This window comes from Alternaria novae-zelandiae (genome assembly GCF_023758075.1).
Source record: "Alternaria novae-zelandiae strain BMP 2774 chromosome Unknown scaffold_5, whole genome shotgun sequence".
NCBI classification, from domain to species: Eukaryota; Fungi; Ascomycota; class Dothideomycetes; order Pleosporales; family Pleosporaceae; genus Alternaria; species Alternaria novae-zelandiae.
This window is the reverse complement of record NW_026056965.1, coordinates 782335-802115: the sequence shown is the minus strand read 5'-3', so window position 1 is coordinate 802115 and position 19781 is coordinate 782335. Positions and strand designations below refer to the sequence as shown.

The following is a 19781-nucleotide window of genomic DNA, read 5'->3' as shown; positions in this document are numbered from 1 at the left end:
TGCACGTTTCAGGAACCAACAGCAGCCCTGGACGCGAACGCTCACTTCGATTCATTCGCGCCAAGATTGCCGAAGACAACTGTCTGCAATCATGGCACCTGGGCATGGACTTCCGGGACTTTCGAGGCAGGAACTTACATCATCCACAGTCGTAAAGGCATGGTTTGCAAAAAAGCATCGTATGATATAAGGTAAATCTACCAGGGCTACGGGCTCTGTCAAACATCGCCATCTCAGATCTCCCCCTGCTCACACTTAGCGAGCGCTAATCGATCTGTTCACGGGCTCCCAACCGTACGTATCCTCGTGCATACACCCCAGTTGAGAACATTGACTAATGTTGTTCGTGACCGCTAGGAACCAGGCATACCTGGATTGACGCATTCACCTGGTCACAGTTTCCCCGAAGTTGGACCTGCCTTTCTGACCAGCATGTCAGCCGCATTAGGCTTCACAGAAGCGCAAGCGACAACCGAAGAAGCACGTGTTGACCGCGTAGATCTGAAGTCGGACGCTAGCTCTAGTCTCACAGGAGTTGACGACGAGACCAAAGTTCGACAAGAAGCACAGCGTGATCGAGACATTCACGAGCTCGTGCGCAAGTTTACAACACAGTCTGAACAGCAACACTTTGGCTCACCCTTCGCCGAGGATGCACATGGGGGGTTAGTAATATCCATGTACGAACTGTATGTGAGACAAATACTGACTTCGTACACTCATCTTTAGGCTTGATCCCAGGAGCGACCAGTTCCGTGCCAAGGATTGGGCGCGCTCCTTCTATAACCTGCGTTATAGTAGCGAGGAAACCATTCCTCGCGTAGCGGGCGTTGCTTTCAGAGGCCTGAACGTGTGGGGCAAAGGTTCACCAACCGACTTCCAGTCGACAGTAGGGAATACAATATTGAAGCTTCCTTCGCTGTTTGGCAGAGGCACGCAGAAGATCGAGATCTTGCGAGATCTTGATGGGTTGCTCCTTCCTGGAGAGCAACTATGTGTCTTGGGACCACCTGGGTATGTTTGACTGTTGTCGTGTTCGGTGACACCAACTAACGATCAATAGATCAGGATGTTCCACACTCTTGAAGACTATCGCAGGCGAGACTCACGGCTTCCAAGTCAGCCCTGACTCGTATCTCAACTACCAAGGAGTACCAGCAAAGGACATGAACACCGTCTTCCGCGGGGAAGCTATCTATACCGCTGAGGTTGACGCGCATTTTCCCCAGCTGAGTGTTGGCGACACGCTCTACTTCGCGGCTCTGGCTCGAGCACCTCGTACCATTCCTGGTGGCATCAGTCGTCGGCGCTATGCCGAGCATCTTCGAGATGTACGTACTCCAATTTGGACTCAACCGGTACGATTACTGACTCTTGACAGGTTATCATGGCCATGTACGGCATCTCGCACACGGTCAACACACGCGTTGGCAACGACTTCGTACGAGGAGTCAGCGGCGGCGAGCGCAAGAGAGTGACGATCGCGGAAGCATCTCTCAGTTTTGCCCCGCTTCAACTATGGGACAACTCGACTCGTGGACTTGATTCTGCTAATGCTGTGGAGTTCTGTAAGACACTTCGAACCCAGTGCGATGTCTTTGGGGCAGCATGTGTCATCGCCATTTACCAAGCTCCACAAGCCGCGTATGAGGTAAGCTATAGCATGATTACATGGAAAAATAGCAATGCTGATTCCCCACAGGTTTTCGACAAAGTGACCGTACTTTACGAAGGCCGACAGATCTACTTCGGACCAGCGAACGAAGCACGCGCATATTTCGAACGCCTTGGCTTCGAATGCCCTGCCTCCCAGACTACGCCCGACTTCCTTACATCAATGACGTCAGCCTCTGAGCGCCGTATCAGGTCAGGCTTCGAAGGCAAAACACCGCGTACCTCCGACGACTTTGCTCGATGCTGGAAAGAAAGCCCCGACCGTCAACGGCTATTGCAAGCGATAGAGGAATACGACAACACGTATCCCCTCAAAGGCGAGCAACACGAACGCTTTGCGCTTTCGAGAACCCTGGAGAAATCGAAGAAGCAACGGCAGAAGTCACCCTATACCCTTTCGTACTGGCGACAGATTCGTCTTTGCATGTGGAGAGACGTGCAGAGGCTGAAGAACGATCCGAGTGTACCTCTAACGATGCTTGTTGTCAACTTTTTTGAGGCGCTCATCATAGCGAGCATCTTCTACAACCTACCCCAGTCCACAGCGTCGTTCTTCAAGCGCGGTGGAGTCTTGTTCATGGTGGTGCTGCTCAATGCCTTCGGGTCGATGCTCGAAATCATGAACCTCTACTCCAAACGCACTATCGTCGAGAAGCACAACCGATATGCCCTTTATCATCCATCGGCAGAGGCCCTGTCTTCCATGATCGTGGATCTACCATACAAGATCACCAACAGTCTCGTGGTGAATACAACGCTCTACTTCATGTCCAACCTACGCCGAGAACCCGGTCCGTACTTCTACTTCTTGCTCGTTGGATTCACCACCGGCCTTTCGATGAGCATGTTCTTCCGCCTGTTCGCCTCAATGACAAAGACTCTTTCACAAGCACTTGCCCCGAGCTCTCTCATCCTGATAATGCTCGTGCTATATACTGGATTCGCTATCCCAATCCAGTATATGAAGGGGTGGGCGGGTTGGTTCCGATGGATCAATCCAGTTGCATATGGCTTCGAAAACGTCATGGTCAACGAGTTCCATGACCGCACATTCGCTTGTTCATCTTTCGTACCCACTGGTCCATCGTATGAGAACGTCGCCCCCGAACAGCGAGCATGCGCCGTGCAAGGTTCTCAACCAGGCCTCGATTACGTCAACGGCACTGCGTACGTCGAGACTGCCTTTCAGTATCAGTATAGCGAGCGATGGTCCAACTATGGCATCATCATTGCTATCACTGTCATTCTCTTCCTCGCACATCTCGTTATGAGCGAGTTGGTTGCTTCCGAACGGTCCAAGGGCGAGGTGCTTGTGTTTCGTCGATCCAAGATGAAGAGCACGGCCAAGAAGCAGAGTATCGATGAGGAGAATGGTGAAGCGACCGCTCACGAGGGCGAGAAGATTGATCGCGACACTGAGCCGGAATCTGGAGTACAGAAGCAGGTGTCCATCTTCCATTGGGAGAAAGTTTCCTATGAAGTCCAGATCAAGGGAGAAACCCGCAAGATCCTAGACGGTGTGGACGGCTATATCAGGCCCGGTACACTGACAGCTCTTATGGTATGATGTTCAACACAATCAATTAGAATCCAAGCTAACAAATTTCCAGGGTGTGTCAGGCGCAGGCAAAACCACATTGCTCGACGTGCTCGCAAGCCGAACAACCATGGGTGTCATTGGCGGCAACATGCTTGTCGACGGCCGTCAACGAGACGACAGCTTCCAACGACAGACTGGCTACTGCATGCAACAAGACATCCACTTGGACACATCCACTGTGCGAGAAGCGCTAGAGTTCTCAGCATTGCTGCGCCAGCCGCCTGAGTACGGACGCGAAGAGCGGCTGGCCTATGTCGACCACGTGATTCGCCTTTTGGACATGGAACAGTACGCCGATGCCGTGGTCGGAATCCCAGGATCCGGACTCAATGTTGAACGTAAGCCTCCAATACTGCAACTTTGCTTCTACGAGCTTCGCTAATTTCCTATAGAACGTAAGCGCCTCACAATCGGCGTTGAGCTCGCCGCTCGTCCAAAACTCCTGCTCTTTCTTGATGAGCCTACATCCGGTCTCGACAGTCAGACTTCATGGTCCATCTGCGATTTGATGGAGAAGCTTACTCGAGACGGCCAAGCAATTCTATGCACAGTCCATCAGCCCTCCTCTCTTCTGTTCCAGCGCTTCAACCGACTCCTTCTCCTAGCCAAAGGCGGAAGAACCGTCTACTTCGGCGAGATCGGTCGCGGCTCCGAAACTCTTCTTGATTACTTCACCCGCAACGGCGCATCAGCATGCCCTCCTGGTACCAACCCTGCAGAGTACATGCTCGCGGCGATTGGCGCGGCGCCAGGTGCAAAGACCGAGGTCGACTGGCCGACGGTTTGGAAGAACAGCAAAGAGTACATGCATCTTCAGACCGAGCTTGCCGATCTCAGGGACCTTGCCAACCGGCCCTCTGCTATCATGGACTCAGCCGACGCCAGCCATCAGGTCTTCGCTGCCTCGTTCATGGATCAGCTCTGCGCTGTAGCCATGCGGTGCGCCCAGCAGTATTGGAGAACCCCTTCATATATCTACTCGAAGGCCATTTTGACGATTGGCTGCTCACTGTTGATTGGCTTTTCCTTCTTCGGAAGCGAAAACACCATGATGGGACTCCAGAACCAGATGTTTGGTGTCTTCATCTTCCTCTTCGTGGTGAGTTCAGATATCGTAGCGAGATATAACGGACAGACACTAACAACCACCTTAGGTAATCCAACTAATCTACCAAATCATGCCAATGTGGATCTCACAGCGAACACTCTACGAAGCCCGCGAGCGGCAATCAAAAACCTACGCCTGGCAAGCCTTCGTCCTCTCCAACATCTTCATCGAGCTAGCCTGGAATGCCTTCATGGCCATCTTCTGCTTCCTCGTATGGTACTACCCCGCCGGTCTATACCGCAATGCAGAAGCCACAAACACAGTCAACATCCGCGGTTTCCACGCCCTGCTCATCGTCGTCGCCGTTTTCATCTTCGCAAGCACACTCGCTCATCTCCTCATCGCTGGCTCCCCCAATGAGGAAATCGCTGGTGCACTCGCTACGTTGGTTACGATTATGCTGTACGCTTTCTGCGGTATCCTCGCTGGTCCCAACGATTTACCCGGTTTCTGGATCTTCATGTACCGCGTTAATCCGTTCACCTACCTGGTATCGAGCTTCATGTCAACGACGCTGGGTCAAGCGCCTGCCTACTGCGCGGACTCTGAGTTTCAAACTTTCTTCCCGCCGCAGGGTCAGACGTGTGGCGAGTACATGTCTGAGTATATTGAGATGGCTGGGGGCTATCTGAGAGATGCGCAGGCGACGGAACAGTGCAACTTTTGCCAGATGGACTCGACGAACCAGTTTCTGACGCGTATTCATGCGGATTGGGATACGCGCTGGAGGGATTTCGGGCTGCTTTGGGTTTACGTTGTGTTTAATGTGGCGGCGGCGATTGCGCTTTACTGGCTCTGCCGTGTACCCAGGACGAAGAAGGAGAAGAAAAGCGCTTAGGCGATCTGGGCACGTTGTGTCGTGGTCGCAGCTGATCTTTTGCTTCATCGGGGATTGACGTGCTGTCAATAGTTCCTTCTTTTTTCTTCAATCCCTTTCTGGGGATGGTACTTTCATTGTTCGATACCTAGCCACAAGGCTCGCGATGACACGGAAACATAGATTCCTTCTTATTCAAACCTTAGATCTTAGTAATCGGTATTCCAACACAAGGTCTCAACCGGTCGCTCTCTTACGATATATTGTTGATATTTTGAACGTACTGAGGTACCTGCTATTGCATGCGATATACCCATGGTGTACCGTCACGCGACGCATACACCATCTCGCCAACAATCTTCCCTGACCGTCCACAACACACCGCAAAAGGCACCAAACCCCGTTAACGCCAAGGCTAAACTTCAATATCTATCCCTAAACCCGCTCTGACCAGCAGCAATGCAACAAATCGCCCCCAAAAAACATTGTGTCACGACCCTGCTCATTCAAACGCACTCAAATGCAATGGCACACTGCTGCCTCGTCCAGCGCGGTATCTCTTCGGTCCACCGGTGAATTCTCTTGGTCGTGGGAATTGCCCTTCGTCCTGGAATCTCCATCTCAAATCGTGAATGGGCCTGATTCTGCCCTTTTCCCTCCCTCCAGCGTGCGAGCTGGTCGGGCTCTTGATACTCGATCCGCCGTTGGACAAGGTGTATGAGCTTGAATCCATCATCGATCGCAGTGGTGTTTGAGAGGCGGGTCGGCTGAGCGGTTGGCTGGGTGGTGGAGAAGGCGCGGGTGCGCTCGGTGGTGCTGGAGGGGGAGCAGCAGGCGATGTGCGGCTGAATGCGTTGCGCGCGGCTGTTTCTGCGAGCGACGGCGCGTGCCCGTTCGAGGGTGGAGGCGGTGGTGGAGGCATGGGAGGCGCTGAATTGTATTTATACGGATCGTATTCGTCGTCATCGTCTGGTGCGCTCGTTGGTGGTGGAACTGAAGGCGGCGGCGGTGGTGGCGGGGTCGCTCGTGGGGCTGGCGAAGGTGGTAGTGGTGGAGGAGCAGGTGGTGCTCCAGTTGGTCGAGGAGACGTCGAGCTCGGGGGTAAGGGCGGAGGAGCAGGCGGCGCGGATCCTGGGAGAGGTGGTGCCCGAGCAGGTGGTGCAGCGAGACCTGATGGCTTTCGAGAGGAGGGTGGTGGCATAGGAGGCTTCTTTCCAATCGGTGGAGGCGGCTTAGGCTTCCCGCTTATACTCGAGGCTACCGAGTTGGGCCTTGAGTCCTGGCCCCGGAGCGCATTCATCCCTGGTCGCATACCTGGAATCGGAGGCCCAGGAGGTGCCGAAGGAGGAAGTCCAGGCGGTTTGGGCGCTGCTCCTCGAGGAGCTGAAGCTCTGTTCGATTCGGGGTCTGACAGATAAGGCGCCTGGTCCTCTGCGCCTGTCTTGACACCGCCTGCTTTTCTAAGCTTCGGCATACCTCCAGCGAATATTCCTGCTAGTTGCGGTGCCGAAGCCGGTACACTCCCTCCATCTCCATTGTCGCTGTTGGCTCTTGCTCGGTTTGCCCCTCCAGGAACGGCCGGAGCTCCAGGAATCTTGGGCGCGCCCATGGGTGCTGCTGCAGGTCCGTCGCTGACTTTGCCGACTATAGGGGAAGATCGATCGTTGATTTGTGTCACTTTCTTCAGTCGTGCGCCCTTTGTAATGTCGCCCAAGAGTGCTCCCTGTGACGCGTTAGCCCGGGTTCCACGTAGTGCAGGTGTCCCTGTGAATGTGACGAACTCTGCCTGCACCCGGCGCTGGTGCTTTCATCCCTCCCATTGGCGGCGGAGCCGGTGGCATGCCCCTTCCTTTCCCAGGCATGGGAGGCGGTGGTGCTGGGTTCGGTGTCAGTACATCGCACGTGTAGTACGGAGAGGAGCATTGACTTACGAGGAGGCGGCGGCGGCATGGTGACGTTTTGTGTCGCAATTCAATCTGGTATATTCACGCTTTTCTGTTGTTGTGTAGGAGAGGGTGCGCAGACTTTGCTGCCTGATCGCGTGCGTTGGGCGTGTGAAGAGTGGAGTGTCATACTGAACGGATGGTTCGAGCATCCCAAGGCTCCTTACGTCAGCTGTGGCTGTGGGGGTTGTGGCGGCGCATGTGGCGTTTCTTGCGGGGTAGTGAACCAACAAAGCGAACTGCTTCGACTATCACCTCTACGCTTCCCTGTAGATGATGAGTAAGCATAGCTACCGTCTAAGACTTCTGTCCGCCTATACTCCAGCTTCTACCTCGCCACAATCCCGAAGCACCATGTCCTGAGTCTCGTGCAATGTCCGACCCAAGATTGGGCAGCAAATTCACCCCATGTCTTCCACAAAACTGGGATACGCTGTCATTCAGGGTTTGTAAACGTACCATCTTTTGAAAATGTTTTCAGTACAATTCAACGTCAGAGAGGATGGAGCGTTCCATTTCTCACATTCATGCCAACGCGAAATTCCCAATTCAAAGTACCAAACTATAACACAACACCCACTTCATACAAGCTGTCATGCTATGTAGCAGTATTTCAATAGGGCTATAAAAAAAGAACGACGAGCCTTCTTCCTCAGTCGCTCTTCTCGCCTCCATAGTAGAATCGACGGGCGCACAGCTTAGCCTGGCTTACAACTCATTAATAAGCGATCAGGCAAGAGACGGGTAAAAGAATATAAAACATACATTTATTAGGATTTTCAATTCACACGCACAGGCAAGTACAAGATATTCCATGAACCAGCCAGCACCGTGTGAAACAGCCCTGCGCAGTCGTGAATAACGACGCATCTACCAGCAACTCCGCGTAAAAGCAAAAGGGTAACAGTCCGCCGCGTTCTACATCCACTCAAACCTTCCCATTGTGGGAATTCAGTGCCGGAACCCCACTAGCGCAGTCAGTCAGTCTGCCAGCGACGAACATCGGCACCACAGCACTGAAGATGTGACTGCATGTAATAACCTCGAGAAGAATGCTAGGAGCTGTAATGCGAAGAGGAGATTTACCGCTCCAGTTAGCGGAAAGTAGTGTAGTACACGGGTTGTGGACTAGAAGTTGTAGTGTAGGAGAGTCGGGCTAAGGTCTCTAGTAGAAAGAGTGTTTTATTTTAAACAGCGTAATAAGTATCTTAAATCTAAAAAATTAGGTCTTAAATAGGTAACTACTCTCTACTAGGTATCTTATAAAGACGTAAAATAAAGTTTAATATATACTTTATATCTAAAGTATATGTAAAAACGCGCTAAGCCTTTTTAGCTTAGCTACTAATACTTTAGTAAGTAGCTTATTTTAAAAAAATTACTATATAAGTAATATAATTACTTTATTATTTTTTTTAAAATTTAAATAAAATAGTAATATAACTATAGCTTATTAGTTAAAAAACTATTAAAATAAGTTATAAAGTAGATTATAAAGTAGAAATACTATATATTTTTATATATAAGTTAGTATATTTTTTTATATATCTACTACTACTTATACTATATTAAAACCTCTTTAAATAAACTTTTATTTTTAAAGCTATTACTATATAATAAATACTTTTAATAATACTAATATTCTTATTTTATATAATTTTAAAGACTTTTATTTCTAAGTTTTATACTTTAGTATACTTTTTTTATTAAAACTTACTTTTATTAGCTTAGTAAGCTTTTATTATTAAATAATAGAGTTAGTTAAATACTAGATGCATAATATTAGACTATAATTAGGTATATTATTCTAAAAAGACTAGAGACAAATTACTACTAAGCTATAATAGTAATTCTAAGGTATTTATAGCTAATACTAAGTTAGCCTAAGCCTTTTAGAGCTAGAACCTAATATTATCTTCTCTCTTAGAGTAGATTACTCTTAATCTACTTCTAAGATTATTTAATAGACTAGATAAGGTAACTATAGCTTATAATAGGCTATTTTAGTCTATAACAGCTTATTCTAAGCTAGCGTAAATATATTATATTTATAGAAAAGTAGAAATCTATTATAAAAAGTAGTAGTTCTAGAAAATTATGCACAAACGCGCGTATAAAGCTACTACTTACGCTAGTAGAGCTAGCGTAGGCCTATACGCTCTAGGTATTTCTAGCTAGTTAGATTTCTCTTTTCTATTTTCTACTCTCTAATTACTCTATAATAGTAAGTATTAGCTCTTTTTATCTATTATTTCTAGAATTTTAAAGAAGTCTAAAGCAACCTATTATAGCTTATTTTAGAGTATAATAGAGTAGTTTAGCTTAAATTAGAGGTTTCTAGTATAAATTATACTAAATTACTACTAACTAGCCTCTAGTACTCTAACTAAGACTATTAACGCGTACTTTATACTAATTTACTCTCTTTCTACTTATATCTACCTTTTATACTCTATATTACTCTATTTTAAGCCTTAATAGTTTTTTTTACCTTAACTTAACTATAGTTAGTAATAATTAGATTATTATAAGCTACTTCTACGTATCTAGACTCTTTAAGATTAGTTACGCGCTATATACTAGTTACCTATAGTTATAGAAGCTTAATAAGCTTTATACGTTTAACTACTATAGCTATACTTTTCTAGTTCTTAAAACTAAGAAAGAGTGCGCTGTCTTTACTAGTATAATTAAAAAGGTTACTAGCGTACTATCTAGAGATACTATTACTCTAACTATTCTATATAGCTAGTATTAGACTATAAATAAGTAGTGCTTTACTATAAGTACCTATTTTACTCTCTTCTAGCTACTATTACCCTCTATTAGCCTTTATAAGGCTAATATATAGTAAATAGCTCTAGAATAGGTAGTTTTAGTTTATTTTAGCCTATTTTAGGCTCTTTTACGCTAATACTAACTAATATAGCCTCTAGAGAATCTTATTAACTTAGAAGCTATATTTAAGATTATCTACTAATTATTATCTAACTAGAAGCTTATTAGTAAGAGGCCTATTATTCTATATTCTTAAGCCTCTAATAATACCTTAACGTCTACTTTACTAGCTATAGAGAACTTTAAGCGTAGTAACTTACACTACCTAAAGATAGACTTAGTAGAAAAGTATAAAAGCGTTTATAATAATATTATTAAGTAAGTTTTAATCTATTTTAGCCTATTTTAGTCTAATCTAGTGTTTTATAAGCTTTTCTATTCTCTCTAGAGTTAGTAGAGCCTTTATAGAACCTAAAAGAGCTAAGTTAGTCTATAATAGTCTATTCTAGACTCTTTTTAACTAACTTTAGTAGTAACTACTTCTTTAATTAGAAGTACTTATAATTTTATTCTAGCATACTCTATAGCTATACTACTACTAAATTTAGTACATATTCTAATAATAAGACTAAAGCTAAGACTATAGTTACTAGCTTTACTAATAGTACTTTCTATATATCTAAGAAGAGAGCTAATAAGGTTGCTAGTGCGCTTAACGCTAGATTACTATTTAAGTAATTAGTAAGTTTTAAAATACTCTCTTCTAAGCTCTTATAGCTCTAATTAGCTTTTTATAGATTACTAGTAGCTACTTTACCTCTATTTACTCTTTTTTAGCCTTTTATAGCCTGTTTTAGCTTATACTAACTCTTTTTATAGTATTCTATCTTAAAGTCTACTAAGTAGACTATTATTTCTATAGTTAAAGATCTATAAAATACTATTTAAGAACTTTAGATAGAGCTTACTTTTTAGCTAAAAAGTAATAAGGCTGCTACTAAGAAGAGCTAGCTTAAGAAGTAGATTAAGAGTAAGAAAGATAAGATTAAGCGCCTTAGAGCTAGTATTCTCTAAGTTACTCTTAGATAACCTCTAATAGTTTCTTATAGCCTATTTTAGTCTATTCTAAGGTAGTATAAGCTTTTCTAGTATATTTAGATAGAGTTTAATAGAGTTTACGTAGAATTAACTAGAGTTAAGAGATATTAACTAAAACTAGCCTCTTTTAGCTCTATATAGGCTGTTATAGCTTAGTTTAGTCTAGATTAATACCTATAGGTAGATCTATTCTTACAAATATAAAAAGGTCTATATCTATAATTAAAGTTATTTATCTATATAAATTTACCTAAAGTATAATATTTAAATTCTTTAAAACTAATTATAAGGCCTAAAAAACTATTAATTCTTGCGCTAGAAAGTAAGTTAGAGTTAGATAGTTATAAGCTATTCTAGCTTAAGGTACTATTAAATACTCTAAAAAACTCTATATAGAGAAAAAAAGTAAAGGTATACTCTAGTTTACACTAGAATAGCCTATTATAGCTTAATATAACTTATTCTCTTTCTTTATAAAGCTATCTATAGTATTACTTTATAAGCTATACCTTTAAAAACTTTCTATACTACTAGATATTTTTCTTATTTTAAAACTTCTACAGCGTATTAGCTAAGATATTTAGACCTAGTTTCTATAAGTTTTCTTTCTCTAGATACTTAACCTATTTAATTAGATACTTCTATTAGTTATTCTTATTACGCTATCTTTTAATAATATATTCTACTTTATATATATTATTACTAAATTCTCTTAAAGTATTCTATTTAGGCGCCTTAGAGTATAGAATAGTACTTTTTAGGTTAAAAGGCTCTAAAAGTAATATATAGAATACTAGATAGATACTATTAAGTTCTAGAAAGTTAACCTAAAAGGCTAAGAAGCTAATCTAGTCTATAATCTTTCTAAGTCTAAAAAACTTCTAATCTAGCTTTTTCTTTAGGTAAGTACTTCTAATATATTAGTTAGAGACTAGAACTTAGTTTTCTACCTTAAAGAGTATTAGCGCGCAGTGCTTATTAGCGTACTCTTTCTAGTAAGTATTTACTATCTTAATCTTTTTATAGCACTTCTACTATAGTTTAATTACTTATTTAGTAAGGCTAGTTTCTATAAAGCTTTCTCTCTTACTAAGAGCTAAATTAGACTAATCTACTCTATAAAAGTGCCTTTTATAGTAGACCTAGAAAGAAGTAATCTTTATAGTAGAGTAGATACTATTATTATATACAAACTCTCTAATAAATATCTAGCGCGCCTAATTATTCTATTCTAGAGAGTAATAGTAGTAAAAGTACTACTCTAAGGTCTAGTTCTACCTTTTAGTCTAGCTATTAGTCTAAGAATAGAAAGTAGAGGTAAGAACTCTTCTAGTATTAAGGTAGTAAAGAAAAGAATTCTAATACTTAGAGTTTATTAAAAAGCTTTAATCTAAGATAATACGCTTTAGTACGCTATAAAGCTAGATAACTTTGCGTATCTAGGCCTATACTAGATTAGTACTATTCTAATTAGCTTATACTAGTACGTAATAGACTATTTTAGTTAATCTATCTATAATAACTAGTATAGCGTTATACTTTATACTAGAAACTATACTAAGTAGTAGTTCTATAATAAAGTTTATTATTATCTTCTTCTAAAGATAGTTAGATATTAGAAGAGGCTATAGTAGGCTATAAGGCCTATACTTTATAGAAGTAGACTTTCTATATATAAGGTAATTCTTATAGTATTACTTTATATTCTTATATATACTTTTCTAAAAGTAGCGCCTCTATAGCTTCTCTAGAGTACGCTTTACTCTAAAGTAGTCTACTAAAGAGTTATTATAATATTCTTAGAAAGCTTATAACTTCTCTTTAGTAGTTACTAGTATTCTTACTACGTAATAGCGCGTTTTAGCTCTATTTAGGCTAGACTAGTTAACTTTAGACTTAGACTTATTTAAAGTACCTAAGAAAGTGTAATCTATCTTATTACGCTTTTCTAGAGTCTAGAGCTCTAGTATAGTATATCTACTAGCCTAGTTAAAGCTCTCTAGACTCTTAGTAAGGTCTTATTATTTCTTAGTGTACTTAGTAGAGTATATCTACACTATAGCTACTAAAAGAGAGGTTCTATTACTATTAGTTATAAGATCTCTTATAAGCTAGATAAAAGCTTTATTATACTTCTAGATAGATTTCTAAGCTTTTACTATATAGTTAGAGTAGTAAAAAGGCCTATCTATAGAGTTAGTAGACTCTGCCTTATAGTAGATATTAAAATTAAACCTAGATAGTATAATATAAAACCTAACCTATTAATAGTTAAAAGTCTTAGTCTTTATAAACTATTTTAGGTTCTAATAGTTAGTCTAGAAGTTAAAGTATACACTTTCTAGATATTAGCGCTAATACTTTAGACTCTTAACTATTATAAGTAGCTTCTAGTTATATATATTATAATTATACTCTACTATAATAAGCTTATATAAAAAGAAGTTAACTAAACGCTATTAGTACTTTCTAGCTCTATTTAGTATATATTAGCTTAATATGCCTATAATTGCGCTACCTAAGGCGTCTATCTTAGCCTTAGTCTTTCTATCTTACTTAAAGTAAGTTAAAATAGAAATACTTAGAAAAGAGTCTTTTAGCTTCTAAAAGGCCTCTTTAGCTTTCTTATTAAGGTTAAGAACCTAACTCTTCTCTCTTTGCTAGATATAGCTACTCTTAGCTACTTTTAGCCTTTTCTAGATTAGTTTAGTTAATAGTAGAGTAAGTTAGAAGAATTTAGTAATAAACTACCTATAGTAGTTTATAAAGCTAATAAATATCTAAATCTTGCGTACTATACGTAGTTTAGGCTATTCTTAGATTATCTTAATTCTATTCTTATTAATTTATATTCTCTTAGAAAAAACTACGTACCTAAAGTACTTAGTGCGCTAGATATACTACTTATACTTTAGAAGCTTTAAAAACAGCTTTACATTATATAATCTATATAAAACTTTCTTAATATAGCTCTTATATTTCTCTTTAGTATTAGAAAAAATAAAAATATTATCTAAGTATATAATATAGGTTATATTAATTAATTTTATAAGAACTTAATAGATATAAGCCTAGAACTACGTAGAAGTATTTATAAGGCTAAAAGACATTATAGTATACTTAAAACTACTATATCTTATATAGAAGGTAGTTTTCTACTTATTACTCTTCTTAATACGTACTCTATAGTAAGCCTCTTTTATATTAAGTTTAGTATAAAATTTAGCGCTAGTTAATCTTTCTAAAAACTCTATAATAAGTAGTAAAAAGTACTAATTCTTAATAGTAACTTTATTAAAGCTCTTATAGTTAACGTATAGGCGTATACTACTATCTTTCTTCTTAGTAAAGAGTATAGGCGCCTTTACTAGAGACTTACTATACCTAATCTACTTTTATACTAAGTATTTATCTAAATACTTATATAAGAGCTCTAACTCTATCTTAGAGAAGTTATATAATAGCTAGTAGAGCGCTGTAGTCTTAGGTAGTAGGTTAATAGCTAAGTCTTATAGACTATAGTTAGTAAGAACTCTTAAGTTATCTTCTAACCTAAGGTACGTAAACTTAGTATATTATAGAAGTAAACTACTTTCTTTAGCTTCTTCTAGGCTAGACTAGAGTATTAAGATAATAAGATAGCTATATATATCTACTATAGAATTACGCATAGTCTTCTTAAACTTTTTAGCCTTTTCTAGCGTAATCTTTCTATAGATAGTTCTTTTCTTAGACTTAGTACTTTAAAAGAGCAGCCTTTATATAGAGTAGCTAATCTTTAGATAATATACGTCTATCTAAGGTAGACCTAAGTATACTTAATACTTATAGACTTCTATAATAATATATAGAATATTCTAGGTCTTTTATTTTCTATAAGAATCTACTATCTTTATAGTTACTATAGTAGTGCTATAAATTTTTAATTCTTTACTATTTACTCTATCTACTAATAGCTTAGGTAGAGAGTAAACTAGTAAGCTTTGCTTTGTAGTAAGCAACGCTAAAATAAGATTTAACTAGAAACTTCTATCTACTAGAGCCTTAATAGACTCTAATTAGCTAAGTAATACTTTTACTATTAGTAGCTTTGCTAGCTTAGAGTAAAGCGTGTTATAAAGAAGTTCTAAGTTCTAGAATACTAGGTCTAGAGCAATATAGGTAGCTAAGAAGAACTTTAGCTTCTCTACTTACTACCTTTTTCTAATCTCTAACTAGATAAGCTCTTAAAGTCTCTCTTAGACTTTAGATAGTCTCTTTAGAAGTGTTTAGTCTTATTATACTTCTAATAAGTTATATTAGAGTCTTTTAGACTATTTTAGTTTAATTTAGCTAGTTATAAGTTAGATTTTACTAAACTAGCCTTCTTAATCTTTTTCTAGGTCTAAGAAAGCTCTAAAAAAAAGTTCTAGGCCTAATAGCTATAGAATTTGTTTTTGTAAGCTAAATACTTAAAAAGCGTAGTAGTGCGCTTTATCTTACTCTAATAGTAGTAAGCTAAAGTATTAAGCTTAGAGACTATATTATAGTCTTCTAAGTCTTAAAGTAAGAGTTCTTTCTAAATATTAGAAAGAAAAGCGCTTATAAAGTCTATACAGCACTACTCTTTAGCGTAGTTACTTAGTTTACTCTAAAGCGTATTAAGGTAAACTAAAAGAGAGTTAGAATTCTAATCTAGCCTCTATTTAGTCTATTTAAGCCTATTATAAGCTATAAAGTATTATAATAACTTAGAACTAAGTGTATTAAGTATAACTATCTTAAGTTTCTTTTAGATAAGCGTCTAAGACGCCTTAAGTCTTATATAGTTCTAGAAGTAGGCGTTCTAAGTAGAGTAAGTAGTTTTGTCTAGAAACCTTATAGTAAAGTCTACCTTCTAGGTACCTATAGAGAAAGTAGAGAGTACTTCTCTAAAAATAGCCTTATAATTATATACCTAGTAGTTATACTATAAGTAGTTACGCGTAGTAAATATCTCTAGATTCTTAGAGTATAGAGCTTTTAAGTTTAACTAGAGCTTACCTTTTAGAGCTAAGATATAGTAGGTAATATTCTCTTTAAGAGCTAAGTAGTTACCTATAAGTACTTTGTACTTTAATTCTCTAAGATAGGCTACGTCTTAATAAGTATACTCTAATTATTTCTACTTATGTAACTTTTTAAGTTTATAGATTAAAGTAGCTTATTTATTTTTGTCTTTAGTAGTAGTAGCCTATAAGAGCCTAGTTAGCTCTATAATAGGCTCTAATAGCGCGTTACTATCTCTAATAATTAAGGCTAAGTTAGTAATACTTAAAGAGGCTTCTAATAAGTCTATAAGTTTTTTAGTAGGTAGTATTACTATCTCTAGAGATATAGAAGCTAATTTCTTCTAGTTATTATCTATCGCGCGTAAGAATAGTATAGCTTACTTACTACTACGTTATATTACGCTAGAAGAACCTACTTTAGAGCTTATTATGTCTAAACAGCGTATATAAAAGTATTATAGAGTAGAGTAATTTAAATATTAAATAATAGAGTTAGTTAAATACTAGATATATAATATTAGACTATAATTAGGTATATTATTCTAAAAAAACTAGAGACAAATCGCTACTAAGCTATAATAGCGATTCTAAGGTATTTATAGCTAATACTAAGTTAGCCTAGGTCTTTTAGAGCTAGAACCTAACATTTATAGTATTATTAACTTTATTTTTAATAACTTACTTACTTTTTTAAATTAAGTCTTTAACTTTTATATAAACTTAAGCTTTACTTAAGTTTAATAATTTTATAATAAAAAGACTTTTATTAACTTTAAAAAAATATATTTAGAACTTAAAAAAAGTAAAATATAAGTATATACTAAGTATTTTAATACTATTATTATTAATACTACTACTTTAAAAAAATACTTAAAAGTAGCTATACTAAGTAGTAAAAATACTAAGATAGTAAAAAACTAAATTACTACTATAAAAGTAGAATAGGTTAATATAAAATTATATAAACGTAAACCTCTACTAAGTAATCTAAGTAGAGCTATTACTTATAAGAGGTTTTTTTAAGTTTCTACGCTAGTAGAGCTTATACTTGCGTAAGCTAGCGTAGTCTAGAGAGGTTTAAAAGAATCTAGAGTAGTCTATAACTAAGTAGTTATAATAAAGTTTTTCTTCTCTCTAGAAGTATATTTTATATAAGATAGAAAGTTAAAAAAATTTAGAAGATTATATAAGCGCTAAGCCTAGACTAAAATATAGTCTATATATTAATATTAGAGAATTTCTTTTTAGGCTATCTACTTAGACTTCTTACTTCTACTTATTATTTAGTAAGTATTTCTAAAATCTCTATATATTAGAATTAGTTTAGACTACTCTAGATTAGAGTAGATCTAGGCTAGTCTAGCGTAGTCTAGCCTTACCTTTTCTCTTCTTTTACTAATAAGTATAAAAGTCTATTAACTAACACTATTAACTATAATCTAGTGCAATCTTACGCTATCTATCTCTATCTTCTACTACTTAGAGTATTCTAGTAATAACTAGCTATCTTTAATTCTAATCTAGTTCTATCTATACTAATTTAGTTATAATATAGGCGCTTAGAGTCTAGTAACTAAGAAATATAACTACTAAGACTAGATATAATCTAAATAGTTATATATACTATAGTAATATCTTATATACTACTATTAAGAATAACTAGTAAACTAATCTAGTGCTCTACTACTATCTACTAGATAAGAACTATAAAATATAAGTTAGTACTTCTTTCTAGAGCTATCTATACTAATCTATACTAACCTAGACTCTATAGAGTAAAACTACTATAATAGCGTCTTATACTATTAGTAAGAAGAAGGCTTTAACTTTTCTTTACTATATTTTCTATAACTTATCTAGTTAAGATTATTTTTAAGTAAGTAATACTATTTTAGTGTAATCTAGGCTAATCTAGACTAATTTAGCTACCTAAGTATACTATCTCTAGTATTATTATAATATAGGTAAAAATCTATAGAATATACTCTTAGGTACTCTTAAACGCTCTAGTCTATAATATCTTAAACGCCTTTACTATAGATAAGTTATCTCTAAAGCAGAATATTAAGGCCTAGGCTACTACTTTTACTATATAAGTAATCTAGAGTTATCTATACTAATCTATACTAATCTAGGTAAAAATACTATTTAATATATTAATAATAAGAATACGCTTCTATACTCTAGTAAGTATATCTAGTTTAACACTAAGGTTCTTAGAGTTATCTAGAAGGCTAAGTCTTATAGTAACACTAATAGAGCTTCTAAAACTTCTAGTAAGTGTATAAGTATACTCTCTCTTATTCTAATCTAAACTTATCTAACCTAGTCTAGAAGAAGAAGAATATAAATTCTCTTAAAAAAAAAGTTCTAGCTCTAAAAGCTAAGGTTAAGAGTCTTATTAACTTACTATTTTTAATTAAGAGTAAGCTATCTAAAGCTACTAGAGATAGCTTTTAGGCTAATTACTCTACTCTACTTTAGGTTAATCTAGCGTAGCCTAGGTCTATCTAGAGCTATCTCTAGATTAATTTAGATAGTTTTATTCTAGTTAGTATTTTCTAGTTATAAAGTTTAGCGTCTAAGATACTCTAGTATAGATTAGTCTAGATTAGGCTCTCTAGAGTTCTTTCTAGTTCTAATCTACTTATTATTATTCTTTGCATAGTAATTAGTTACTATTTAATCTAGATAGGTCTAGATTAGTATAGATTAGCTTTAGCTCTAGAAATATAATTATTAATTTCTTTATACTTATAATTAAGATTTAAGTAATTTTAGAGTCTATTACACTTAGAAAATTTATTAATTTATTTAATCTAATATATTCTTTAGCCTACCTTATTAGAATATTAGACTAAGCTAATCTAGACCTATCTAGCTCTTTCTAGGCCTACTCTAGCGTAATTATCTCTAGTTAGAGTACTTTTAGAACTTTTTAAACGCTTTTATAGCGCTAAGAAAGATTTTCTCTAAAGGTAGCTATTAATTATTAGAGTTTAGATAGCCTATCTACTTAACTAAGTATATTTAAAAGTCTTCTACTCTTTACTTCTTAAGTATTTTATCTACCTTATATATATTATTATTTACTTATAAAGTAATATAATAGAGTAGATCTTAGTCTCTTTAGACTAGACTAGTGTTAGAAGCGTTTTCTAGTAGGCTAACGTAGAAGACTAGATAGATTCTACTATCTTCTAGAAGGTCTAGTTAGTAGGCTTACTTACTAATTTATTCTATTACTTTAAGTAGGCTCTAGTACTTATAGTCTAGTTTCTTTTTAGGTCTAGTTATGTAGATATTACGCGTGTCTAGTATAACCTAATTACTAACCTTAAACTTCTTAGGCTTATAGCTTTTATTATACGCCTTTTATTAGTACTCTTAAGCTCTTACTAAGTTTTATTATACTATTTTATATACTTTCTTATATAGTTTCTAGTCTTAGAGCGTATACTTAGATAGTCTAGTTAGATCTAGACTAGTTAACTTTAGTATAAATAGAATTATATAGCTATACACTAGCTTAAATAGAGTAATACTAGTTAAGTTATATTTAGAGTTATTATACGTAAACTTAGTGTTAGCTAGTAGAGTTACTTAGTTATCTTACTTATAGTTTATATAAGCTCTAAGGTATTACTTTAGAACTTAATTTATACGCTCTATCTAGCTATTAGTCTAGAAGTAAAAGGCTATTAATAGTAGTTATTTAGTTTCTAGGTATTAA

The 19781-nt window shown here is 37.4% G+C and overlaps 2 protein-coding genes across 2 annotated transcripts; one reads left to right on the top strand and one right to left on the bottom strand.

The window, feature by feature from the left end:
• Positions 1–432: 432 nt before the first annotated feature.
• J4E88_003299 (uncharacterized protein) lies at positions 433–5220 on the top strand (the record flags this gene model as incomplete). Its single annotated transcript, XM_049396952.1, has 8 exons — positions 433–665; positions 730–1014; positions 1064–1331; positions 1382–1651; positions 1703–3235; positions 3285–3612; positions 3667–4373; positions 4429–5220. The coding sequence occupies 8 exons, from the start codon at positions 433–435 to the stop codon at positions 5218–5220; spliced, it is 4416 nt and encodes a 1471-aa protein (XP_049257294.1).
• Positions 5221–5701: 481 nt separating this feature from the next.
• On the bottom strand, positions 5702–7149 carry J4E88_003298 (uncharacterized protein; the record flags this gene model as incomplete). Its single annotated transcript, XM_049396951.1, has 3 exons — positions 5702–6922; positions 6981–7075; positions 7131–7149. The coding sequence occupies 3 exons, from the start codon at positions 7147–7149 to the stop codon at positions 5702–5704; spliced, it is 1335 nt and encodes a 444-aa protein (XP_049257293.1).
• Between the last annotated feature and the right edge of the window lie 12632 nt (positions 7150–19781).